We start from the raw sequence: 26,745 nt of genomic DNA on the forward strand, positions 1-26,745 counted from the left end.
GAAAACAGGACGACTGAAGACCAACAAACTGAAACATCAGAACTCTGAGCACATGTGGAGACAAGGAGACTGGACTGAGGAGTGACTCCCAGTGAGACGCTGTCCCACACTGGGGCCTTTTCACTGCTCTGGTCTCCGCCTCTCTCATCAGGTCGCCTCATTGTCTTCAGCTGCTCAACACACACAGGTGAGATAAATACTTACATTGATGAGAATGCTTTGTCTCGTAGGTCTACGTTTGCACAGTGAACCTACAACACAGACTGAAACATGCAAGAAAAAACAGCCAGTCATTAACTTGAAGTTAAAACAACATGGAATAGACAAATTGAAAAAATAAAAATCTTTGATACTTCACTGGGTCAAGGAAAGATGAGAAGGAGAAGTCGTGAGGAGTTAGGAAAGGAGAACCAGGGTGCAGAGAAATTCCAACTCCACTTACGCTTTTTTCTGTAAAACAACTTTAATCATGAGACGCAAACAAATTGTACTGTTCTCTGTTTACTGACAGGTATAACACAGTGTCCTGTCCAACACACAGTGACACGTCATCATCACTTATCAAAGGAAATAACAACAAATCAGGTTTAATTGAAAATAATACAAACAGGAGTATTTTCATTTAATTTATTTGAAAATGTATTAGTTAATTTATTTCATCAATAAATGATTATTAATTGATCAATTACATTCAAAATGTTCTTGACTCAAGGACACTGGTGTAGTTCGAATATTAACATTTTCTTTGTTAAGAATCCTGCACAGCCAAAACGTTCACACCAGTGCAGTGATTAATCCCAACCACTAGAGGGCAGCACAGTATAAGAGATTTATTTTAATTCATTAAAACACATTTTTGTTCATGTTTATATCTGAATTATATTGTCTCAATATTTCTTTACATTCTATAACAGACCTCCTCTATATCTATTTTATAAATGTAATGCACACTTATATTAATGCTGATTCATTCTGTCTGGTTTTGTTTCATTAGCTCAATTTCCACTTTTGTTTTTTTTCTTTCATGGCAGAATGATTTGTAAGATGCAAAAAGTGCAAACAACCCAAACCAGTCAGTGTGCACGTGTTGACACGGTGCTGACACGAGGTCTCAGCAGCCAAAATAAATAAAATCACCTGTTCACCATGGCCCCAAGTGAAGTCCTCTGATGGTCTGTGGAAAGAGTCAAGTTAAGAAATTCACTTGCAGACATAATTCTGCATTTCTGCTCAGCATCAAGCTTTTAGTTCCAGAACACTTTGAGGGTTTTATGGCTTTAGAGGAGAAAAATCCCCCCAAATATTTGGACAAAAGAAGGAAAGAATGTGGAGCCGAGATGATTTCCTTTTAAAACACTTGTCCATTTATTAATCAAAACGACAGGAAGGACCAAGAGACACAATCGACAGAATCAACATTCAAAAATGTGACAAAACACAGAGTAAAGTGCCAAATAAGAAAAAACAAAGCCTCATTGATAACGTACTGTACACACACACACACACACACACACAACATAGAAAACTAGATTTTATTTTTAACTCACTCACATTTAGAAACCATATAAAACGTCTGTAGATTCGGCTTTAAAATGAGTTTGGCCTCTTAAGCGACCGCGTGAGGGTTAAAAGAAAAAAAGAAAAGAGGCGTTTGATCAGTAGTTCATCTGAAGCTTCTGAGAAACTGTAGTCATGAGTGCTCGTACACACTGTGCAATTTTCATCACTTACAACCATTAAACATCCCGGCCCCCCCACCACCAAGCCCCCCCACCCCGTCAAACATCATCTAATACATTCTAATGCCGCTCAGAAACAAGACAGAGGGGTTTCTGATGAAGGCACACGACAGGAAGAGACCGCTTCCTGATGACGCGTCGCCCGGCGCCATCAAACAAACGTCACCACCCGGATATTATTATTTAAACAAACAAAGTAAGAAAAAGTCGAACTGAGCTTCCACCAGTGGAAAGCCTGTTCTCACTGGGGAGGGAAAAACAATAGTTTGTGTTCCAGTTGTGTCACAAAAACCAACAAGTTTGTAACATGGAGAAAACACGGCAATAAAAAGTTCACCTAAGTGCGTCATGGCTGCGTCCTGTGACCTCGCTGGATAAAAACGTTGAGGTTTGAACATGATTTTTCTACAAAACTGTTTTAAAAAGTCACACAAATGAATGTAACGGCTGTACGTGGAACGCAGGTGGAAATGTAAACATTGTGCAAGTTGTCGTAACGGGATCATGGAGCCGAGCTCTCAGAAAAAAAAAAAAAAAAAAAAGAGGAAAGAAAAAGCAGATAAGAAAAGTTAATTCATCACCAAAAACAAACACATGACATCTTTGACCCTTTTGGATTAGAAAAATAAAAGACTATTAAATAACAGAAAAATCATCGACCAACAAATATAAATTTGCAGACAAAAAAAAAAAAGGAAAAGGGGAGGAGCTTTTCAACGACAATTAGTGACAAACATTTATTTATTTGTTTGTTTGAAGAGTCCGAGCTCCAACAAGTGCTGGTTTGTGAGGAGGAGCCGCGTCACCAGCCTTGTGGTTTTGTTTCCGAGGATGAAATCTTACGTCCTCTGCCGCCTCCTGTTATTCATTTCAAAATAAGGGGTCTCATTTTTGGCCTTGCACTGTGGAGCCTTCACGCCGACGCCGGGCTCTGCCTTGCCGGCTCTCACGTTGGGGCTGGATTTCGGCGGAGCCACGGCTCGTCCTGGAGGAGGTTCAGGTTTTAGAGTTGGCATTGCATGGGTGGGGTTAGTCGTGGTGGCGGCTTGTTTTCGCCCAGCTGTCTGAGCCGTGGCTGGTGTTTTCTGATTGGCTTTGCTGGAGGGAGAGGGCCCGGTGGTGCCCCCTGGGACCCGCCAAGGGACAGCAGCTGTACCTCGCGGAGGGGCGGCAGCTTTGGTCGGGGCCGCCCCCTTGGCTTTGGTCTCTTTGCCCTTTGGCAGGGAGCTGGTAGGTTTTGGCAGCACGGGGGAGGCTGTGCGTGAGCTGGAGGAGGGGGTGTGGGACTGCGGCGTCGGCGCTCTTGAGCTCGTTGCAGCTGCAGCTCTAGTGGCTGTCCGCACTCGCCTGGCTGCCTCTAGACGGAGGCGTGAGGCTGGGGACCCTGGGCGGCGCTGTGCAAGGCGAGAGCGCTGGCTGGTGCCCGTTGGGGGGCGGGCATCTTTAGGGGTGGGGGCCCGTGCTGGTGCAGTGACGGGGCGAGGCACAGTAGCGGTGGGTGAGGTGCAGGGGCTGGAGGGTTTGGGGAGTTTGGAGGATGGCTCCGGGCAGACGGGGCTCCTGGGCTGAGTGGCAGCACCGCGTGGCGACGGTCTGAGCTTCAGTTTGGAGGCGGGAGTTGGATCCGTGGCGACAGGGGACGGAGCTGATGATGGAGTCACAGCTCTGCGGTGGACCTGCGCTCCCTGCCCCCCCGCTGTGGGAGACAGTTTGGAGGAGCTCCCCACAGGCGTGGAGGGCAAAGAGGAGGAGCCTTTGGAGGCGATGGGCAGGGGCAGCTGGGTGGGCTTCCTCGGGGAGGAAGGCGTCATCTGGAGGTTCTTCTTGGCTGCCGTCACAGCACCTTTCCTGGGCAGCGTGGGCGTGCAGGCCGGAGAGGCGGCGTGAAGCCGACCCACCTGACCCACAGGCGTCTGCTTACAGGCTGAGCCAGAGAGGGAGGAAGACGAGGAGGCGGAGGAGGAAGAGGAGGACGAGGAGGAGATGAGGTCATTGACGGCGGCGAGGGGGTCCATGTCAGGAGGCGGAGGAGGGGGAGCTGCGTTGCCGTGGTGACCTCCCAGTCCGGGGGGACCCTTCTGAAAAGCCAGGATCTTCTGCTCCAGAGTGGTGAACTGCAGCACTCGCAGAGGGTCGTACTTCGTCAGGAAGCCACGCAGTGTGTCCCAGCCGCCGCCGACACGCACCATCACATGTTTACCATGAAGCATCTGAGGAGGAAGAACAAATCATCCAATGAGGGAACTTTGATGTAAAATCTTTGTGTGTCGGTCCTCTCCTGGGGCCTGGCCCAGTGGACGGCTAATCATGATGTAATCGTCCAACGCCATGAGCCACGACTGGGTAACAAGCTTACATGTGTCCAATCACAGCTGCGGGTAAAGTCACTGACACACACACACACACACACACACACACACTGGCAGGAGCCTGTGTTGTCAGTGAGCATCCTACTACGCACTTTAATAGGATACAAACAGTATTTATAGCCGTACACACTACGCTGCATCAACACTAGTACATGTACCGCTGCCAAATCCAACAGACACCACGATACTGATGTTATCTGCTTTCTGTATTTCAAACATTACCTGTGGATTTTATATTTAATATGGGTTCAGTACAGTTTGTCCCGCAACTGTCAAATTCTTGGATGTGTGACTCTTCACTGAAGGAAATCCTTTTTCTCCTGTCAGCAGCGAGGTCAAAGGTCAGAGTCAACCGCAGGATATCAGACTTTGCTCCAGCAGGGTCACTCCCTGGTGATTTCTGCTTCAAGGTTTTTTTTTTATCTGTCCGCTTGTTCGATCACAACAATCTGCCACTTTCCACACAATTTCAAGACTTATTCTAGACATAGATATTAATTAGAAATTCAAATTCAAGGTCAGATGAAGGGGAAAGTTTCTGCAAATGGATGGGGACAGTGACTTTGGACAGAGATGGAATGGAATGTAGCACATTTACATTATTAGTGTAATTAAAGCTGGGGTTGGTAATTCTGGAGGAGTTAGCAAGAGAAGGCTAAAAATAAAAATATATCTGTCTGTCCTTCTCTCTCTGTGTTTGTGTGTGTGTGTGTGTGTGTGTGTGTGTGTGTGTGTGTGTGTGCAGCTCTCACCCTGATAAAGATGGTCTTGTCTCCCAGCCTGTAGCGTCCCTCAGACAGGTACTCAATAGAAACCCTGTTGGAGCAGTTGCAGGGCGGGTCGTCCATGCCGTGCTCCTACAATGCACAAACAGAAACCCGTAAGGCCGCAACATCAGAGCTCTTTGATCATCTCACTGGCAGCAATAATGATCGTAAACATACGACATCTGATTTTCTTGACGCCGTCACATCTGTCCTCTGGCTGTTTCCGTTTTGCACACGACCATAATTAAGACGCCAGCGTTTTATATAAGTCACCTCAGATGACTGGACCTCAAGGCTGCTGCCTGCTGTTGTATATGTGAGCTTTAATGTAATTACACCCACTGAGTCAAACAGTCGGACATGTTTTCTCGCTCGTAAACGAAACGCAACTGACAGGGTGATGAGGTCACACGGGACTAAAATATCTGATATTAACTTCATTTGTTATATAAGCTGCTTACGTGTTTAAGTGCAAATACGTTTGTGAATAAATATACGAGTTTGCTTTCACCCCAAACCGCCTTCCGCTTCAGTGAGTGCAGTTATTTTTAACCCAGTTGTCTCCTCTGGGAATAACCCCCCCCACCCTGACGGAGCGAGAGCCACGTTTTACACAGTGAGCTGGACGAGGGAATAACGCCCCCCCCCCCAACCAGAACAACATCAGTTTGCTGCTCCGTTTTACTCGGATGTACACGCACAAAGTTCACCGTGCTGCACGCTTATGGCTGAGTGAAGACCGGCATGTCCGTGGCCCGGAGATCACGTGCGGCAGCGAGTCACAGTACGTCACGTGGTGAGCCGTGGTGTGTGTCACGTACCCTTTGGGGCAGCAGCGAAGCGGCAGGAACCGCTGCCTGCTGCCACCATCTCGGCTCGGCCTCAACTGGGTCACACATGCAGCACCTATGTGACGCTAACGTGATCAGCTGCTTTTGCATATGAGGTGATGGCGAGGGGGGGGGGGGGTCTAACACCATCATCTACTCTGAGACAGTGCATAAATGAGTGACAAGTGTTTGCGCTCACTTCCTGCCTCCAGGTGGTTTCATATTGGTTTTCTTTTAGATAAATGCAGGGAGCAAGAAAACCTGCTGGAGCTCATTTCCTGTTCACAAGTTCAAGTCCACAGTGAGAACTCACTCCGGGCTGGTAGAGGCCGCCGTGCTGGCAGCACACGCTGAAGGTCTTGACGGCCGGCGGGGGCTCCTCCGTCCGCAGCAGCGTCTCCTCCAGCTCGATCTCCTTCTCCAGCTTGACGAGCACAGGGGGCTCCACGCCGTACCTGAGGAGCACGGATTAAATGCAACGTTAACACCAAAACCGCAGCGTCATTATTCAGACGTTTTCCCGTGCATTTAGACTTACTTGGAGACGGTGCGGCCGATCTCCAGCAGACAGAGACAAACCTGCCGCGGCTCCTTGTGCAGCACTGAGGCAGAAAAGAGATTCAGCTTTTAGATGAGGTGGAACACGTGTTGAATTTAAAAAAACAAGATAAATGAATTATTCCCTTAGGAGAGCTTGGATGATTCATGCAGAATGGAACAGAGGTTTTGGGGAGGCAACTTTAAAAGCCCTAAACTTACATACATTAAACAAATATATACAAGAACAGGACATTCTGTTTATGCACATGCACTGATCTCTAATCCACAGACGTATGGCTTTCTTTCCAAGGCTCTTTTTTTTTTGCAGAGCCATTAGCAGTAATGAAGTGATCCCCATACAGAGAACTCAGGGGGGGATTCCTCCCACAACAGATCCTATTAAACCATTAACAAGTCGGGCTTAATCTACAGATTCAGCTCTGCTAAGTTATTAGCAGCTTACAGCCGACGTCTCGTCTATCTGATCATCCTCCGTGCTGCCGAGCTACAGTTCAGATAAATACGCTGTGGGTGCTGTGTACAGACCTGCAGACACGTTCCTGTAAAAATGTTAAGCATTCCTTCAGTTTGAGCTCGACCCTGCACAGGACTGAAATTTTACTTAACTTGTTTTTTTTAAACTTGACTGAACGCTAGGTAAAGTAATAAAAGCAAAAAAATTCCAATGGTGCAAATTTAAAAAGGAATTCAGTGAGGTGACAGAGGCCAGTGCTGGAAAACTCATCATGATTCCATTTCCATTTTTTGAGGGAATTCAACAGCATGACATGACAGGTGCAAGATGCAGATTCGGACACGTGGCCCCACTTTAATTTCATGGAATAAAAGATTCTCCAGACGATTAAAGTGGGGTTGTTTGATTTCTATTTACTCTAGTAAATTGAACTTAAGTTTTTGTTTATCTGGTCATTTAAAAGGTAGACCGTCACTAAATCTTAACCAGATGTGGAGCTTTAACAAGTTACTGCAGGTATGTTTCTGAAAACTCAAAGATCAGATTTAGTCAGACACAGCTTTAAATTTAAAACTGCATTTTTTTGTGAGTTTAAAGCAACATCATGCAACTCCTGAGGAGGAACAGCGTTGGAGCTGAATGCTGGTTATTAACGACTCCTACGTCACAGCTCAGCATCACTCCTGAAATTGCTTGATTCCGAAGCAGCAAACTCTCCCTCAGTGGGACACTTCTACAGGGAGATCATACGACTCACCAAAGTTTCATGAAAGTGAGGTGCTTGGGGCACGAAGTGGGAATGACAGAGGCACCATTCTCCTACAAGTCAATGATCGTGATGCTGTTATTTTAAGGTGGAATAGTTGCAATGTTGCTTTAAGCTGCTGGACTTCACATGAGAAAAAGACACAGGAACACAAGTGTTTGATTTGAACGTCATAGGTGGAAGATGGACTTGATTTTTGAAGATGTAAATCTAGATCTTTGTGCTGCAGTGCTCACCCAGGCCCTCTGACTCGAACAGGTACGTCTCTTCCACACCGATGTGTCGACACCAGGACAGGAAGTTGGCCGTGTTGTCGCGGGCGAAGAAGGAACCCGGGGAGGCGTCGCGCTTACATGCCACCTTCCTCGTGGGGAACAGCTGTCAGGGGCAAAACACACATCATGAACAAGTACTGTCGTCATAATAATAATAATAGTGAGAGAAATAAACTTTATTTCCTTGTGCCTTTATTTTTAAGTTAGCAAATCGTAGAAAAAACAGATCATGTCAAGTATTGGAATGAAACAAAACAGATAAAAGTACAATAAAACAATAGAAGAGCATAAAAACAATGTCATAAAAATTGAAAAAAATACATAAACTATACAAATGATAGTGTGATAATGTTCAGACACAGTCTTTAGTGTAATAAGAGGATTTATCATTTAGTTTAATTTAGTGCTAATTTCAGGTTATCACTGCTTCAAGCTGACATTTCTGGATTTCCATGCGTTACATTTGCTGACAGAAGTCAAGCCAGATGTGTGCAGAACTGTCATGTCTTAGAACAAATTACACCAATGATTTTACAGAAAATATCTTTAATATTTGAATCAAGCAAGGATTCGTTCACACTCTGACCTGCACAGCTCTCTCTCTCTCTCTCTCTCTCTCCTTCACCCCAAACGTCCCTCCTACACGTGCGAGCATGAAAGCTGCCCTTCGGACAAAGCGTCCAAGTTATTCTCGTCACTGCCGTCTGACTCACCTTGCCGAGCGCCGAGGGGCAGCTCTGGGCGATCTTGGTCTGCAGCACGCCGATCAGCTGGCACAGCTTCACGCCGTTGTTCAGCTCCTCCATGAAAAACTCTGCTCGCACCTCCTCCCCTGGAAAATCAGACGAGAGCAAGTTTTACAACATCAACTGCAAATGCACTTCATAAAAATGTAGATATGTAGTGTTCAAAATGGAATCCCCAGTATGAACAAGCACATATCTCCGTTTCTCTCATCTAGATCCATGAGGGAAATTGATGAAAACGTCAAAAAGATGTTAAAGAAAAAGAAAAAAAAATGGCCTGGATTGACACAAACTTTAACTGGCTCTCCCCTGACCCATACCACATGCTTCAACGAAGTTCTGTGGTAATCTGTCGAGTAGTTTTAGTGTTAAACTGCTAAATAACAGACAGAAAGGCCAATGAAAACATAATCTCCTAGGGGGAGGTAAACAACAGTCTTCTTCACTCTTTATCTGTTTTTTAAAATACTTCAGTGTCTTTTGTTGTAGGACGAGAGGGAGTAAAAGACTCCACTATGTTACAAACTCCTCAAGGACTCATGGCGCTCCCACGACCTCTTATTGTAAATCACCGCCCATAGGAAACTCAACAAAGGCCACTGGGTCTGACTTGATTCACACTGGGAACAAATTCCAACATTGCCACAACACGAAGCGACTGAGATCGCTCCACAAAAGTTTATTTTCCGCACAACAACGGCCGAGCCCAGAGGCCTGAAACCCGATCCTCGGCACGCCACCTGTTTCTGCAGCGCTCGGGACCCCGGAGGTTCGACAATCAGTTCAGTTCAAAACGTCTCCGAACGTGGGATGCAGGTCGTCCCGGTCACGGTCAATAACTCACGTTGAGCGTTTCAGTACCTGCCCACATTCTTCACGAGGAAAAAACCAAATGTGGAGCTTTTAGAAGAACAGTTCCACAAGTCGACAATGGAGTCAGCTTCGATTTCCTCACTGCTCCATTGTGTCACATGGGACAAAAGATGGCAGTATAATAGCAGAGGCAGATGAAATGAGGGGTTTTGTTCCTGCTCCTGTTTATGTGGTCCGCTGACGTCCGGCTGGAAACAGCAGCATCCAAATCCAATTACATGGGAGACCAATGTCAATTGTGCTGTGGTATTTTCCTCGCCTCGGGGGGGAAACTGTTCGCATGCAGATGTGTGGATTCATAGGTTTGGACACATTCACTCTCTCGTATGTATCCCATGACTTATAACAGAAGATTAACCCACAAGTGTCTTTAACCGACTATTTACCCAATCTACTCATGTCTCTGTCAGAGACCAAAGACGAATTGACCTCAGGTGGTTCGCAGCTCTTACCCAGCATGCCGGTGAGCCAGATGGCCAGATCTTCCTGCATGGGCACCAGGGTGGCCTCGTGCCGCACCGCCAGCCACTGGTCATATTGGAAGACGTCCGCTAGGCCGGGGCCGTGCCGCTGCGCCAACGGGCTGCGAGGGCTCCGGGGGCTTAGCAAGGGGGCGTCAAACTTCTCGCCGAACCACACCTGCAAAAGAGAGAAGGGAGGATTTAATGTTGATAGGTCAGTTTACGTGGAGCGCAAAGAGGCTGAACATTGAGTGACTCATCAGCTTTTTAATTTACCTAGGTTCATATGCAGATAGCTGTTAACGGAGAGAGTCAAAATGTCTTCTCGATCTAAAATACCTACAATAAGTGTTTTTAATTTTGTGGGGAAACATTTGACTAGTGTGACAAAGACATTAGTCGGGTTCTTTAAATGTGGTTTGATAAGGAGACTGTGGCGGAGGTTTGAGTTCTACAGAGTGCCATTGTAGTTGAATTTCTGGAAATCATCTTGACCCCTAGTTTTCTACAGATTGCAAAAGTTTCACATCTTCATTTCTCTTATTTCCTATTTTTGTTGAGAAAAAGATCACTTGACTGAGGAGTTGGTTTTGATTATGTTTGTCTACAGGGGAGGAAAAACCCATACAGTGGATTTCATACTATGGATCGACTCTTACCCTGATTATAGGTTAGCAGTTTCTTTAGCCCGCCCTCTATAGGCCAGCACATCAAGCATTATCATACTCTAGTTCCCCTTCAGCCTCCTCACACTGCTGGACATTTGTATGACCCATCCATGCCCAGAGGAAGTATCAGGTCTGCTGTCGTAGCACATTTCCCCTCTACTCTCGGCTGGAGCTCACACACTACCAGGTAACCACTGTACTTCACTGCATTTCAACACCACACACACATTTAACCTCATCTTTGTCACCAATGTGCACCGTTCCCTTCAAATCCAATGAAAACCGAGTCAGTTCAGCACCGTTGCACTCGGCTGCTCACGTGTCCAGCTCTGCTTCACAGTTGGGGCCCGGCGCCTGGAGCGAGCTGCTGATCCTGGCTCTCGACAACAATGTCCCATCATATCCATCTCTACTGTCACACACACTTCCTGCCTGTCTCTTCTGTCTCATACTTCAGCTCTGCACAGTCTCTAGCACAGTTCACCAAGTCTTTTAGCTCGAGGAGAGACAAAATAATCCTGTGTAGCTTCCGTGTTTTTGGTTTCACAGCCACTGTGTACATAAATTATATTGTCATTAAGTTAGATATACTTTGAGGGGGGGAAGGACTAAATAGCATTGGGGGGCATTTTAATATGGATTTAAAGTGACCCAAACTGGTGTCTTTATAGAATGAGTCATATTTACAAAGTGGCTTTGTTTTATTTTCAACTGTTCCCAGACAGCAGGAGGAGTTTTTCTAGAAACCAGCAGCAGATGTGCACGACGACTCGTCCAGACATTACATAACTCACTTATGACCCTCCTCCTCCACTCGTTCCAGTTTGTTGACATCTGTTTAAGATACAGGCTTTAATCTTTGTGTCCGTCACATGTCATCGAGCAATAGATAAAAGGACTCTGCTTCCGCTGTGCTAAAGGGGCATTGTGGTTATTGTGCTTTTGACAAGGCTGAGTCTCATAGAGGCCTGGAAATTCATCATGTCGGTTCTGCGCACAACAGGAAACCTCCGAGGCGGTCAACAAAGGGGCCGTTATACAGTGATGTACTGATGCTGACCAAACAGCACCGTGTGTGTGTGTGTGGCTGATAACACATATTGGTATCAGTGTTTATGTTTGCAGATATGAAAACAAAAAAATGTGTCTGTTGGAAATGGTGTCATTACATAGTTTGTCCATAATAAACTTCAGAGTATTATTATTTATATGTCTTTTTAGATGTTTAAAATGATCAATACAAAGACGTTTCAAATATATACATTTATTTTCTTTATTGAAGTTGTATATATTTGGTTGTATTTGTGTTTTCTTTTTATAGAAAATTCTAATAAAGGTTTTGGTTAACCTGTAAAACATCAAACCCCAATCAAATTAATTCTGACATAAAGGTTTGATGATGTCTTGAAAAGTTTTGTTAGATGACATCATCAGGTTTATTTTCTTCACTATGGAAACCTCCCTACACAACCACAAAAGATGACATTCAAAGTTGTAATTCCTCGCGATCAGTAAACTACACTTCATGTGTGTAATCTGTGGAATGCCCCATTAGCGTCCAACTCTCAAGCAACTTTGAGTTGTTTTTGTGATTGAACAAAATTCATTGTTGGTGACACCGGCAGCTCTCAAGTAGGGTCAGTGTCAGGATTAAAGAAACAAACGCTTGGAGCGGATGTCAAAGAAGACGTCATCGCTCTGACACGTCCCACACTTCATCATCAGATGTGAGACTGGGTTAAAAACAACAAAAAAAAGCACCTGATCTCCTGAACTGAAAAAACTCACATCAAAAGCGAGGATCCAACAACACACCAGTGTACATTACATAACCCGGCTCAGAAGGGCGGCGGCCTGCAGTGCTGGGCGGCTCCACAACATATGTTGCCTTTCTCATCATCCGCTTAATTAGAAAATAAAGCAGCGTAGTGCAACGTTCACAAGTTACGTAAAAGACACCGCTGCGATTAGACGGACTGACGGAGCAGAGGGGGGGGTAATCCCACCTCGTACTGTGTCACCTGACTGACACAGGTTCACAGAGGGGGTTCAGTGTTTTATACAGCACGCTAATAATGGAAACGAAAATCTGCGTTGACCCGAGTAGAGGGGGGCGTTCTCAATTAATCGCCCTTTTCTTGCAGCACCTCTGTCCTCACTGGACGCAGGAATGTCCAGAGGTAATCCAGCAGAGGCTTTTAAAGCAGTTGGATCTGATGCTCTTAACACGAGCCACTTATAGCGAGGGAGACGAAAGCTCATGAAACAATAGTCAATGGCAGGAAGGTCGAGGAGAGACGTGGATACAGACATATTCAAAAAGAACAATCATGTAAATCCAGAGCTGAAATACAAAGACAGACTTTCATCTATATTTTCCTTTTCTTGTATTTTCATCACCTTTGACAATAACAATTACGTCCAGTGCCTATTTTAAGATTTCCCCCCATTATATAAGCTTCTCCACATGACTGTACTATTTGTTCCCATTACCACAAAGCCTTTTTCCACACCTTCTTGTACACTTATACACTTCTTGTATATGAAGCCTGCAAACAAGCCTGACAAGTGAAAAAAAACACAAAAGCTTTGTCAAACATCTCAAGCTCAACCAAAACGCTTCTTCACTACATTTTAAAAAGTCACCATCTTTCAAATATCTTGAGCCAGTTTTTTTAAAACCTTCCCATGCTCTGTCTCTTGACCTTTGACCCTTGAGGATCATCACTGAGCACGGGGGCTGTTTGGTTTTGGTCAGGCTGAACTAACACGGTCACATCTCTCTATTCAAACGTTAAAAAAAACTCCTCTGTGATTCTTATGTCGCCTTGACATGAATGAAGAATGTGCTGATGGACTGTGGGAGCACTGCACCTTATAAATCAATGTGTGTGATTGCTATTGTCTTCCTGTGGGTCTCTTTGGAAGTTTTCATGGTTGTGCTCCGTCCTATCCAGTTGTTCTCTCCAGTGAACATAGAAAAAGTGCACACATGAAGGCATGAGGCCTTCGTTTCCAACATGGCTGAACAGAGCGTTCGGAGTGTGACAGGTTTATTGGATGTGACTGTGCTCTACATTAGCAGCGAAGCTCTGAGCGGAGCAGTAGAAGTGGCTGCAGCGTCACTCCAGTTCAGATCTATAGGGATCAATATCTTCACAGGGAGCCTTTCGATAATACGCAATACTAAACTATCATTTTTATCTTATTTTGTCTGTGCTCTGAATAAATAGAAGTTAACAAAACATCACGGCTGCATAAGAGTCCGACTGATTAATTGGTAGGTTGATAAAAATCAGCTGATATGAGACTTTCATTATTTATTTTTGCTGAAATGAAAATGCTTTGATACAATCCAAGGTTTATGATTATCAAGCATCAATTACATTTCTTTGACATAAGTGTCTGATGTGTTTATGGAGAAGTTAGTTAGAAAATGTATTAAATTGAAGTATTATCCATAAACAACTCTGGTGGAGTCTCTTCACAGCCTCGACGACTCATCTTCATCAGTCTGACAGGTTTCCTGCCACATGCTACGTGCAAAGCCTTGAGATACATATTTTGCATATCCACGCTCTCCCTGAAGGGTGGGGAGAACCAGGATCAATCCAAACCAGATGACAGAGGAAAAGCATGTCTCACCGAAGCGCTGCCATGTGACAAATCTGCAACACGATACGTTTGTTGTTTTGGATTTTAGGGATGGCTCACACTTCGTTGCTGGGAGGGGACGGGGAGGAAAGAAAGTGTTGCACATTCCACTCTCTCCCCCTAAAAAAATGTGGAGAGGAGGAACTCCTCAGGGTCTCGGCAGTGGAACATCAGACATGCACAACAACAACAAGGCGGCGTGCTGTAACACAGGTGGGCCCCTCACAGCTGTAGAGTGTGAGACAGATGCAGTTCTTTATTTAGTCTGAATAACTCTTGTAATGCCTGGGAAGTTTTTCTTCGATTTGTCAGTTGAGGTGATTTATTGCTTGCATGCTAGGAATGGCGCTGACTGGCCTTAAGAGGGCGCTATAAGAGGACTCAAAGTCAGGATCAGCCCTACTGGGATGAAGACGTTTCATTTTTGTGATGACATCCAGCTGTCACCAAGTCTCAAATCCAAACCGTGGATGAGAGCATGCAAAAGGTGATGAAATCCAAACAATGTCAAGATTAAACTGGTCGGATCAAAAACAACATCTGCAAACCAAACACTGAGCCATGTTGCTCTCCAACATGATGGATCACATCTCCCTCTCTGACCAATCACAGAGCACCTCATGCAGTGTAGACGGTGATGAACTCACCTGGATGCCGGTCTGGACAGCCATGACTGCGATGACTGATTCACTTCTTCATCCTGCGGAGAGACGAGAGAGATGAGTGAAAAAGTGATTATATCGAAATATCACTCGGACTTCTGTCACGCTGCATGTTACAGAAATGTGAATGAAGTGCAGTCAGTCGTCTCGGAGTGCTGCACGGGCACTTTGTTAAACTAGATTTGATAGAGTTAATGAGAAAATCAATTCCAGAGTCTTTTGGTAGGATCTCATAATGACTGAGCGTGGGCAAACAGAGTTGTTACAGGCCTCCTGGGACTGGTGACTACCCGAGGTATTGTCATCACCATGGAGATACCAACGACAACCTCCACAGAAGCAATGTCCAACTAATGAACTGTAGTTCCAAAGGAAATAGTTGCAGTTTAAAACTCATTCTAGAACCAGAACAAGACTCAACTATAGTTTAGTTGTCAAGCTTTCGAGGTGCTGGGGGTCGATTTCTGAATCTGGACAGAAGCAGACTGTTTTTGTCCAAAAAGACACACACAACGTTCACGGAGTAAGACAATAGCAAACTCGGGGGATATCACATATAGAGCACATCTGATTTTCTTTTCTTTCTCCGTTGTGGTATATTATGCTGTAATCAATGCTGCCTAATAGTCTGCATCCCTTTTGAGGTTGATGAATATGTAATAATCATCTTCTGACCAATCTTAAATGATAATGGAGAAAAAAAAGTGAGTTTTCACTGAATATAAAATTCAGTGAAAACTCCACTGCAATAAGAGTAAATTGACAGATTCAACACGTAATTTAGTTAGAGCCAAAATGACAATCCTATTAATGGATTAACAAAATAAAAACCCAATATCAATTTAAAAGTATTTTTAATGTCAAAAAGGATTGGTTATAATTTCTCAAATAAAACATATTTTGAAATGTCAAGACCAAGTTCTGATATTACTGATTAATAGATAGATTAATAATCAATGATTAAAATACAACCACATCAGTTCCTCATCCAGCCAAACACTGGTCATGCCAAAGCCCCGAAGAATGACCTGCGAGCTTAACAGGTTCCACAAAGTGACTTTTAAGCCTCATTCAGAACAAACCCTGATTATCTCATCAAGTCCCATCAGTCTCTAAACTAATTTCAAACATGTGTCTCTTCTATTCAAAATCAAATCCACATTTTCTTCATTACTGTCTCATTCTCCCAACAAAAAAAAAGCTTCCAATTGTGAGTCACTTCCATTGTTAAATTTACTGTGTAATGAGCAAGTAATCAAAGTTACAAGGAAGAAATTCAAATTTTGCAGGGTTTCGAATACCATGTAACGAAGGACCATTAAGGACTGTTAAACAGGATATAAGCTGCAAACACAGGATGTATCAAACAGCCCTCTGGGTAAAAAAAAAAAATAAGGGAGGATTTTGTTTTTACTGGACAAAGTGAGTTTGAGTAAATCAGACTTTCTCACGAGGAAGTGATGGTTAGTCAGAGTGCTCCTCGCTGCCCTTTCCCACACAGGATGTGAAGGATTACCCCGACGCTCAACTGTCCCCCGAGGGTGTGCGTCTGACAAAGAGAGGCGGCGGGTGGGGGGAGAAAGTAATCACAAGCGAGTAGATCCTAATAACACTGATAATTTGGTCAACACAGCTGAGGCAATAGTCTGCCGCTGGAGACCCCAACCCCCCAATCCCCTTCAGACACACCTCACATAAACATCAATCCTCCACCACGGTGGGTCGGTGAAACTTCTACGCTGCTGTGTTTAAAAGCTCTGGTGGTTTCCGCTCATGTCAACATGCACAGAACCACACATCCTCAGATGCTCAGATGCTCATCAAAGGGGCTCCAGAGAGCGCCGTGTGTCCAGTCATCCGACACCAGATCTGCAGCTGTGATGGGAGAAGATGCCAAGTCAGCGGCCAAGGATGGGACAGGACGGGGAAGGATGACAACACAAGACGACTCACCTCGGGACAAAAACAGTATGGTGCACAGCGAGGGGACGACGCCAAACAACTCGGATCAGCCTCAAGAGCGCATCCTCGCCACTGGTAAGCCAAAACCCCCACTTACGCTACTCTTCAGCACTGTCCAGCCAGAGCGGCTCCTGCCTCTGTGGTTCCACGAGTGAGCGGGGAGGGAGAGGCAGTGAGAGAATGACAGGGAGGGAGGGAGCAGGAGGAGGTGCAAAAGGAGAGCCCTGACTAATGAAGTGGCTACGCTTCGCTAAGCTCTGCCGCCCCCCCCTCCTGCTTCCCCCTCAACAATTCTGTCACAGTGGTACCCTCTCACAAAGCCCCCATTGTTTTGTTCGCTTGCCACCCTCCCCACCACGCACACACACACACACACACACACACACACACACTTCTTCTCATCCTCGATCCAGAAACCAAACCAGGAACTCCCCAATCAGGATGCAATGAAACGGAATGAGATGGGATGGATAGAAGAGATGAGGTGGAGGGGTTGAGGGTACCTCCAGTTCCCTTTTATCCCCCCACCTCCCTCTCAAGCTCACCACAACACTCCTTGAACCAACACTCAGCAGAATGATTGGGGTAGGAAGCAGGAAAACCAAAAGCCAACGGCTTTGTACTTTGGTGCGTTTCTGACATAGAAAGGGAATTACTCTGAGCGAGCAAAGTCCAAGTAACAAACAACAGAACACATGACGTCATACCACTGAGCCACATGCCCAGATGTTGGCTCACACAGCTGTTTCAAGCATGTCTGTTATCTTCACTAGTGTTTGACTGAGATGTACTATTCACACAAGTATCCCTCAGGATGCTTCCAGAATTAGAGAATGTAAAATATGATGTCAAGTGAAGACTGAGAAACACAAAAGGGAGTGAAACCCTGAAATTAGACTAAAATCTTCACTGGACCGATGTTTGGTTGAAGACAATTATTCAAACTCAAACCAATGAAACCACAACAAGCATCATGTTGAAATTTCAGTAATTTTAAGAATCAATCAGATCTAAAATTCTGGAGAATAAGTCTTGATTTGTAAAGAACAGATGATGGAGAACCTCAGGAATTGTCTGTCTTGATCAAGCCTGAAAGGAATTCAATGGGGACTGAAGTTTTTTCAAGTATCGTTGGGAAAAGTCCTCAAGGTTAAAAAGCTGAAAGAGCAGAAACACTGACAGAATGAGGATATTTAGGGTTTTAGAAGAGAGGAACAATCCAGAATGGCTCCGTTTCTTTTCAGCATGTAGGCGTTCGTCAAGGGTCACACTGAGCAACACAGGACTAAAGGGCAAATCTTTGGCTCTGGACTCCAGTTGTGTGCATCTGGGGCCCCAGCAGAGCCTGGACAGAACAGACTCCCTACAGGGACCGAAGGCTTTCAAACACAGTCAAATGTCAAGCACGGAGGAGGGCGAGAGAATCGCAGCCAAAAACAGAGAGGCGAGGACAAAACATGTTTCAGAGTCGTTGTGAACTTGGGAGTGGTTTGCTGGAAAGTTCAGGACTTGACACGGCGACCACGCAAATTCCCCATGGGTCACCGAGAGGAAAAATGTCCGACAATGCTGGCCCTATTCTGTCGTTTGCCTGTAACTTGCATTTTCTTCCGTTCTCTCAGTAAATCAGATTTCCATCCAAATGACTTGAGATTATGCTCTAAGGGGCCAAATATGCAGCTGAGCCTCTTTGCGGATCATCTTGCATCCTTGATTGTCGAGGCTCATGAGGAACAATTTGTTCATGATGACAACAATGTTATTTTCAGGCATTTCTGCAACCAGAGCAGTGTGCGTATTTGGAACATGCCAAACAAATTCCAGAACTCAACATTGCCCAAGCATTAGCTTTCCCTCAGGTGTACATGTGCCATTCCTATATTTCTAAAGCCCCATAAGGATTAACCTGAGCTAACGAGGCACTGAAACCCAGCACACAAAAGACCCTGCTCATGTTTGCGTTACCTAACCTGTATTTCTTGTCGTGAGTAAAATAAAGGCTTTGTTTTGGTTTTAACCCCTCGGGAGAAGTGCTATTTCCAGACTCAGCGGACTCATTCACTTTATTAACATCAGATGGCATGGCCTGTGTAATATATAAAGAAGCGTTGCAGTGTTAAATGCAGTTTTCAACTGGGCCCGTGTTTTGTATTGTGCAACACTGTGACTGTGGTTGCAGCTGAAACTCAAAACAATTTAAAAAACGTGTTATTTGGCCTGTAGGGACGCTCATGCACGTGCAGGCAGAGATGTTATGATGTGATGACTGTTGATTCGACTTTGTGCAGCTACAAAGGTATAGATTTTTCAAACACATCTTTTAATAGAACATTTCACTTATTCATAGGGATTAGTAGATATAAACAAACTGTGACAGCTATTTAAGTTAACTCTCCTCATGAAGGGCCCTTTCTTCTCTGCACAGGGCTCAATGAATAATCTACTTCCAAGCAGGTAAAGGTGTCAAATAAATTACTGGAACTTTCTTATCCAGGCACATTTGAGCAGTATAATTGACTTTGACTCTATTAAAAGGAAAGGGGTCTATTCCGAACTTCCCTGTAGCCGGGACTAAACATAGATGCGGTCTGTGTGTGTTTTGTTGAGGGTGGGAGGGAGACATCTGTCCGCATGTTCCCCATGCAGGTCGCTTCTCTCTGCATCTCTCTCTCGTCCCAGCCAGTAATCATATAAGAGGATCAGGGCTATTCCAGACAGCAGAGTGCATCCACCTCCACAACAAGTCGTCATCACAACACACTGCAGTGCACGTGGTGCACCCATGCAGCCTGCAGCGCTCCGGCAGTGCATGCAAGCACCCGTGCATAAGCGCAAAAAGGAAACGAGCACATGTTATGTAATGAGTTAAAAGTAGAAGGTTTAATGTCGATGTCGCTTTGATTTTCCACCACAATCTCCAGGATGTGTATGTTGAGTGAATAGAAACAGAGTAAACAGCATCAAGTTTTTGTGAGCTCCATCGTTCTTTTATTTATTTATTTTTAATTTGAGGGAATCTCCAGAAGAATTGTTTTATTTCATTATTAATTTCCCTGAAGGTTAGAGCAACTGGAGCACATGATAAAGACAGCATGTGTTCCACACATCTTTCCCTCCTCTTGTGCAACCAACGTTTCTACTGCACGTCTTTCAGTGGTTCTCATACATGGGCTCTGCTTCGGCCCAATTTTATCACTCTAACAACTTAAAAGGGAAAATCTTTGGCTGCACGGTTCAAACCGCACATGACGGAGCCTTTAGGTGTCTAAGTGCTTTCGTTGAATAATCAAGAGAGAACTGCGTCCAACAATTTGCGAAGCCTTCTGAAACAAACAATCCGGCACTTTTTGGACGACGATGTGGAGATGAGAAAGAACTTGGTTCTCAGGCTCTGTCTTCCACTCTTAGCTACTCCCTCCACTTTTAATTTTCACAAACCGTGAATGGTTTATTGAAGTGTGCCATTATCACCTTACGTTAAAGGTCTCACACCCTCTCTATGATGGCAGGCTTTCCCACCCATGTTTGAAACTGATCCACGATCAAATGCACTGCTTCTTATACATTATATTTTACACCTGAAGGTCTCCAAATGTAATTCTGTGTGTGTTTTGACGTGTAAAAGAGCAAGGCTCTATTTTTAGTGATTGAATTTGATAACATGAGCAGGCAGAAACGGATGAGTAACATCTTTTGTGTTTGTGTCCCCGGTACCCGTGATGTGAAGTGGCCGCGGGCCAGCTCAGAGGGCCATTGAACCTCCTGTGCCCTCCCAGTTCCCTGCAGTCCAAAGCGGTTCTGCTGGACGCGGACTCTCCCGAGGGAATACCAACTCCTCCTCTATTAAACTCCTTCCTGCTGAGCCCTTTGTGTCTGGTCTTAATTACCCTGTCGGAGGAGCGTTTCATTTAGAGCCTGGCCTCCCCCTTTTTGTTACAGATGGGGCCTGGCTGCACAGTGCCGAGAGGGAAATTCATTCAGTGGTGGGAGAATGAAAAAAGTAAATAAACTTCAATAGGCGGCTGAAGAAGTGAGCTCCACGTGATAATAAAACTTTACTTTCTAAAGCAGTTCAGTCCTCTGTGGGCCTGTACAAGCTTGTTCATCATGGTAAAAAAAAAAGACTACCTCTCATTTAAAAAGGATTAAAACATTTCTTGGCCTCCATCCGGTCGTCCTTGTTGGAGTGGTCTGTCCTTAGAGGTGCGAGTAAAGCCCATCTTAAAGGCTTGAATGGGTGGGAGCCACCTGCCAATCCCATTTTGATTTGTTGATGCTAATCCACAGCTCACTACACGCCACCAGGTCAGCACTGGGACTTGAAAGCCCCTCGGTGCTGACTCGGAATCAGGTCGGTAAGAAGAGACCATTGGTGTCTACGGACAGTATGCAAGTCAGATGCCACACAAGATCGTACTTCCACTCAAGAACAGAAGATACAATCAGCCATGTATTTACCCAAAACATGTTGGGCACACTGACAGCACTTAAAACCTTTATCTCAACTGTTTAAGAGCCTGACAAAATATAGGCTGTTTATTTGGGCAACACCCCCCATTTCACAGGTCTGCCCCTCCCATCGCCAATAAGAATGGATTAATCCTGGTATCCTGGTTATTGATGTAACGCTTTTCTCCTAATGAATGTAACACCAGTGGTTGTCCGACAAATGAGAACCTGGTCAGATGAGAGCCGATCGAATGGGAAACTATGTCCCACAAAGTATGTGATAACACGTTTATTGATAATTCTCATAAAGCAAACACAGCCAGTCCAGGCTGGTAGTCTCTCAGTAGAAGATGCCATGCTGTGAAAACAAATAGGATGTAAAACGTCAGGGTTTCTCACAGTGCTCAGTGTTAGAGGAGGTTAACTGAACGCAGCATCTGCACTGACTCGACAAAGCGATTCATCATTTTAAAGCTTGAGACAAACCATCTATGTTAATAAGTCCAGTTGCCTTTATACACATGCACCTGAACATACCATGACCTGAACGACTGAGAACCTGCACAGATACAATTATACAAGATATAAATTTACTAAAATAATATCCAAACAATGACTCTGATCGTCCCATCCTTCAATGACAATCATTTCTTCACCACACTTCCAACTTCCGCTGTTTAAACGTGGATGAATGGACAGTTTAATGTACTCATGTGACTCATCACATGAGCTGTTTTCAGTCTACTGGGTCCCAGTGACCTACATGTGGAAACATATCTTCCTCAGACAGCTGACTTTGATTGAGAACGTCACTACATGAACTGCAACAAACCAGTTCTCTACTAGTTTTCCATTGTGGCACTGCAGCGTCTGTGAAGCCTGATCATCATCACTTTAAGAAAGTTTTTCCAATTTTTTAAATTCCCACTCTACATGATGTCAGCATCCAGTCGGCGCCCAACACACACACAGCATCACTTAAGTGGCAGCAGGTCTGGCATGAGGCCCAATGTTTCTGCTGACCTCACACACAGACACACACACGACTCACTGCAATGACATCACTACTTCAGTAGCAACACAGACTGGCCGTTTGAAATACCTGACCACAGAAAGCAAACTTGACCGTTGATCTTACATAAGCTGTAATTTAGAAGCACTTGCAACTAATGGTCATCCCACAATGCATCACTTCATGTGTTCATTCCAATAATTAACTGGGACGTGATAACTGTTGACAGACAAAGGGCGTAACAGGATGAAACTGACGGTTAGAGAAACCTTTTGGTTTCCAAGGTGCCATCTGTCTAGCTGCCAAAACTCCCAACATCCAGGGTGTCATAACGTCTACTGCTGTAAACCTACAAACAGTATGTGAAGCATAGCTGAGCTTCTTCTTTACAGTCAACATGAAACTTTATCATCTAATCCTATTATCTTTACTGATGATGTGTGCTATGTGACATTTAGTCAGTCAGTTCAAAATAAACTCAGTCAAATTAAATATTTACGTTGTTTAACAGGGTATTGCCAATGATGAAGATTTAACAATGTGCGTGGCCCTGTATCAGGTTTTATCAGGGTGAGTTCAGATAAGCCTGTGTGTCCCAAACAGCCACTTTGCCCCTTCCCCACTCTTCAGGGGACAAGGACATGAGAAAGGTCGAGGGGCCATGGAGCTCAACCTAATTAGTCAGGTTGTTTTGTCACATAATAACCCAGGTTAGTGTTTGTCTGTGTGTGATAGGGAGGGGGCAGGCGGTGGGATTTAAAAAGTGGTGCACCTTTCACCTTAATCAGCCTCAGCAGTGCTAAGACGCGGTGGGAGAAACATGGGCTATCTACAGATACAAACTCATTGGTCCATCGGAGAGTGATTACACACACTACACTGATAAAGTCACACTACAGTTCAATAAACCCAGAGCGGAAGCTGTGCTCACAGGATGTGACAATATCAGTGAATATGAACCACTTGTGACTTTACTGTCCCTGCTATCAGGTTTATGAATCAGACTTTTAATAAACAAGCCTCCACACAGAGTTGATTTCTACATGAATAAAGCCCTTTTCACATGTTTGCACTTGTGCATTAATGGATAAATAGATAATAGGACCAGTCCCATCCCTTGCAGGACATCAGCACAGCACCTGCTTCAGCTCAGACTGATCCACGTAAAGTGTCTGAAGGTTGTTCCTTTCCGCTACCTTTGACCTGCGATATTCACTTCACATTCACATATGTGTGACTGGGCCCTCTAACAATCAATTTTCTATAATATAATAATGATATACTTCAGATGTGGTTTGAAAAAATAAAAAATCCTAGACTGAGACCTGTGGCTACTCTGTAGTTACTGTAAACTACCCAATCCTAAGAGAAAGAAAAGTGTGGCATGATCTGGTCTGCAGAAATAGTCCTCATGACTGAGATAAGTTGGGTTCAACTGGTTCAGCGAGTGCAACAAGTCATCGAGTCCAGCAGCATGACCAGGACTGGTTTAATGGACAACCACAGAAGTTTCACACTTTTACATTTAGGACACTACTTTCGTTAAATGACAGATAGCTCAAATAAAAAGGGACTGATTAGTAACTCCTGTATTTAATCTGGCAGTAGATTCTACATTTCAGTAACAATAAATATTTAAACACAGATAATGATTTGTTTTCTGATACTGTCCACATCAAATATCTTTCAACAAATGTCACCATATATGAATAAAGCATGACATTAGCACTATTGTGAGTATTTACGGGCTTTACATGTTTCCACCTAAAGAATAACAACTCCACACACACACAAGACAAAGAAGACTTAATGAGTTAAAAATGCACATGGGGACATATGGGCGTGCGATGCTGCGTGTGGGGACACAATGGAGATGATAATGAAATCTTGGATTAGCCCTCATTTATTGAGGGTGCAGCTTACAGAAGCAGAATGAGAGGGGGGTCAGGGATGTGTGTGTGTGTGTGTGTGTGTGTGTGTGTGTGTGAGCGCGTGTCTGTCGCAACTTCTTTCGGGGCCTTGGCAACTCCGAAACGCCAGGCCTGATGCCAAAGATCAAGCAGATGGCGATTATGAAGATAGCTGAAATTGAGGTTGCTACTCATGTGAGCACGTTCTCATTAAGGGCCGTGGCAGCTTCGCCTGACACACGCTGATGCACTGTACCGTCAGTGATGAGGTGTCCTTGGCACCTTAAGTTTGTTGTTGGTCTGGAGCACGGTGGAAAACTTTTTCAGCAGAAAGTCACAGGGATTCATAAGCAGGAACAGTGAACCACTGCAATGGTTCAGTAACAGACTTTTCTGTTCCAAGGCCATTATTCACAACTGGAAAACAACATGCAGTCCACCTTTTGTGATGCGGTCCAATAAAAATATCCAAACATCGGAGGTGCACCAGCGTTATTTAAATAAACACTGCAGCTCTGGATAGCTGCAATTAGCAACAGTTTAGACGGTTTGATCCACGTGGAAACCCACTGTGACATCACCAGTGGTTTGTGAACTGACGTTGATCATTCTCTGTGGATGTATCTCATATTTACCAATCTGTTCATTCGGAGATGCTTAAAACCAGCAAACCAAAAAAAACGAGAAGGGATAAAAATACAACACTGGTGAATCGGTTTTGCATGGTGCAGTTAGCGCTGGTTAGAAAACAGGTTACATTGATTTGTTGTGACTTTCTGAGATTAGAGAAAGTTCAGACTAACAGGATTTCATTTGGGCGAGTAGGAGAATTAACTGCGGGAATAGAACCGGTCAGTAATGTGGCACCACAGCATCACGACCACTAACACAACTTGACTTGATGTGTTGCCATGATACCAGAAGTGCGTTGACCTGATCACTGACTCTTACTCTGATGTAATATGATGCAGCTCAATTTCTTATTGACCTAGGTGGGGGTCAAGCCAGAGGGGTCAAAGCCCACCCATGAGCTAATTGTCCTTCAGGCCAGAATAGAGACGTTGGAATTTACTGGATGCGAGGTTGATTGAAGCAATACAATGTTAGGATTGTTCATTATGAACAGCCTGTGAAGGGAGACAAATAATCAACATGTTTTCCTTTAAGTCATGAGTTATAATCACATCACACTGGAAAGGTAGCATGAAACAATAAAGCTTAAGAAATCAATGGACAAATTAAAGGACTCACATGTTGTCTCAAGTGTCCATTTAGCCTTTTATTTATTTATTTTTAAATCTATTATTGCACTTCTTGTTTATGGTGCAGGACTCTGGCCAATTATGGCTGGTTTAAATGTGCTTCATAGATAAACTTGATTACATAAAGCCTGGTTGACCATCTTGCATATGATGGATGACGTTAAATGAAATAGGCATCCTTCCTGATTATCAGGCACGAATCAAAAGGTCAAGAGATAAATTCTGGCCATTGTAAAAACAAAACCATAACAACCTCACCACCAGAGTGTGGATAGTGCTTCCCTGGTGAAAAACCCTCTCTGCAGGAAGCACCTGCTGAGCCTTCACTTCATCTCTCTTCCTCCGACAGGAAACCAGGGATGTCCCCCCCTGCACAGGAGGACTCCATAAGAATGTGCCCCCCCCCCCAGTGCGTGTCCTGCCACAATATGTGTTGTTGGGGAATCACCCCCACAACCCTCACCTCTTCTGCTCTTCCCAATGAAGCCATGACATAAACAAACACCCACTCAACCTTATGTCATCATCTGCTCCAGCCACACATTACTACCACCATATAACCCCCCCCCCCCCCCCCCCCCCCCCTCTCCCCCCCTCCAGTAAACCACTGATCCTCTTACCCATTTACTCTCACCTGCTGATCAAGGGTACCTGACTGGGAGCTGTTGTTCTGTTTCACACTCACTACCTGTCAAAGTCGATGAACGTCTTCATGCAGCAGTGATGTGCCCAGTTAAAGAACTGTAGACTGGTTTGAACTGCAGCTGCACCACTGACACACGTTGGAGGCTCCAGTGAGAAGGTGTGAAACCATTAAACACCACAATCAAACCATACACCAGTGAATGGAGCTAGATTTCAGACAGGGAGTGAGATGGATGGATGAGTGGAAAAACTTAAAAATATCCCTCTTAACTTCCTCTTACTTGAACTACAGCACTCTATACAAACTTCTGCTAGCTTCTCTTCACTTTTCTCATTATTTGATTGTGAGTGTTCTCATTTATTCTAAACACACATTAGCTTTAATCTGTGTGTTTTCCCTGGGAACCATGTTTCCAGCTTCCACGAGGCTCCCTCATGGATTCAGTGGAGAATCAATCCGCTCTCTCTCGGACAAACTTGCCTCGTTTCTCCCCCTCTGAGATAAAAGCACACACAAACAGAGATCCATCGGTTTCTGACTCACCGGGAATGTCGAAGGTGTGAGAGTCTTCGGGCGGAAAGTGATGATAGTTTGTGTCGCTTTTCCTTGAGGAGAACTTGGGCTGCTCCTCCTGATCACTGAGAGGAGTTTTATTCATGCGCTCCTCCGCCGATGTGTG

The 26,745-nt window shown here is 44.6% G+C and overlaps 1 protein-coding gene across 3 annotated transcripts; it reads right to left on the bottom strand.

Moving 5' to 3' along the window:
* Window positions 1-1,341: 1,341 nt before the first annotated feature.
* gas2l3 (growth arrest-specific 2 like 3) lies at window positions 1,342-26,745 on the bottom strand. Of its 3 annotated transcripts, none has more exons than XM_020099785.2 (9): window positions 26,610-26,745; window positions 14,811-14,863; window positions 9,833-10,019; window positions 8,475-8,593; window positions 7,723-7,864; window positions 6,244-6,307; window positions 6,019-6,160; window positions 4,861-4,965; window positions 1,342-3,949 (listed from the first exon to the last, which is right to left on the bottom strand). In XM_020099785.2, exons 2-9 carry the CDS (start codon window positions 14,832-14,834, stop codon window positions 2,579-2,581), a joined length of 2,154 nt encoding a protein of 717 aa, XP_019955344.2. In that variant the 5' UTR covers window positions 14,835-14,863; window positions 26,610-26,745; the 3' UTR covers window positions 1,342-2,578. The 3 variants fall into 3 exon arrangements, with proteins under 3 accessions (XP_019955344.2, XP_019955345.2, XP_069376330.1); XM_020099786.2 differs by lacking the exon at window positions 26,610-26,745 and adding an exon at window positions 16,779-17,047; XM_069520229.1 differs by lacking the exon at window positions 26,610-26,745 and adding an exon at window positions 16,515-16,700.

This window comes from Paralichthys olivaceus, chromosome 23 (genome assembly GCF_024713975.1).
Source record: "Paralichthys olivaceus isolate ysfri-2021 chromosome 23, ASM2471397v2, whole genome shotgun sequence".
NCBI classification, from domain to species: Eukaryota; Metazoa; Chordata; class Actinopteri; order Pleuronectiformes; family Paralichthyidae; genus Paralichthys; species Paralichthys olivaceus.

Coding starts and splice junctions, on each gene's coding strand:
- gas2l3 (XM_020099785.2), bottom strand. CDS start 14,834: ATGGCTGTCCAGACCGGCATCCAG. Junction 10,020..14,810: donor CTGTCCAGACCGGCATCCAG/GTGAGTTCATCA, acceptor TCTCTTTTGCAG/GTGTGGTTCGGCGAGAAGTT. Junction 4,966..6,018: donor GCGGCCTCTACCAGCCCGGA/GTGAGTTCTCAC, acceptor TGTGCATTGTAG/GAGCACGGCATGGACGACCC.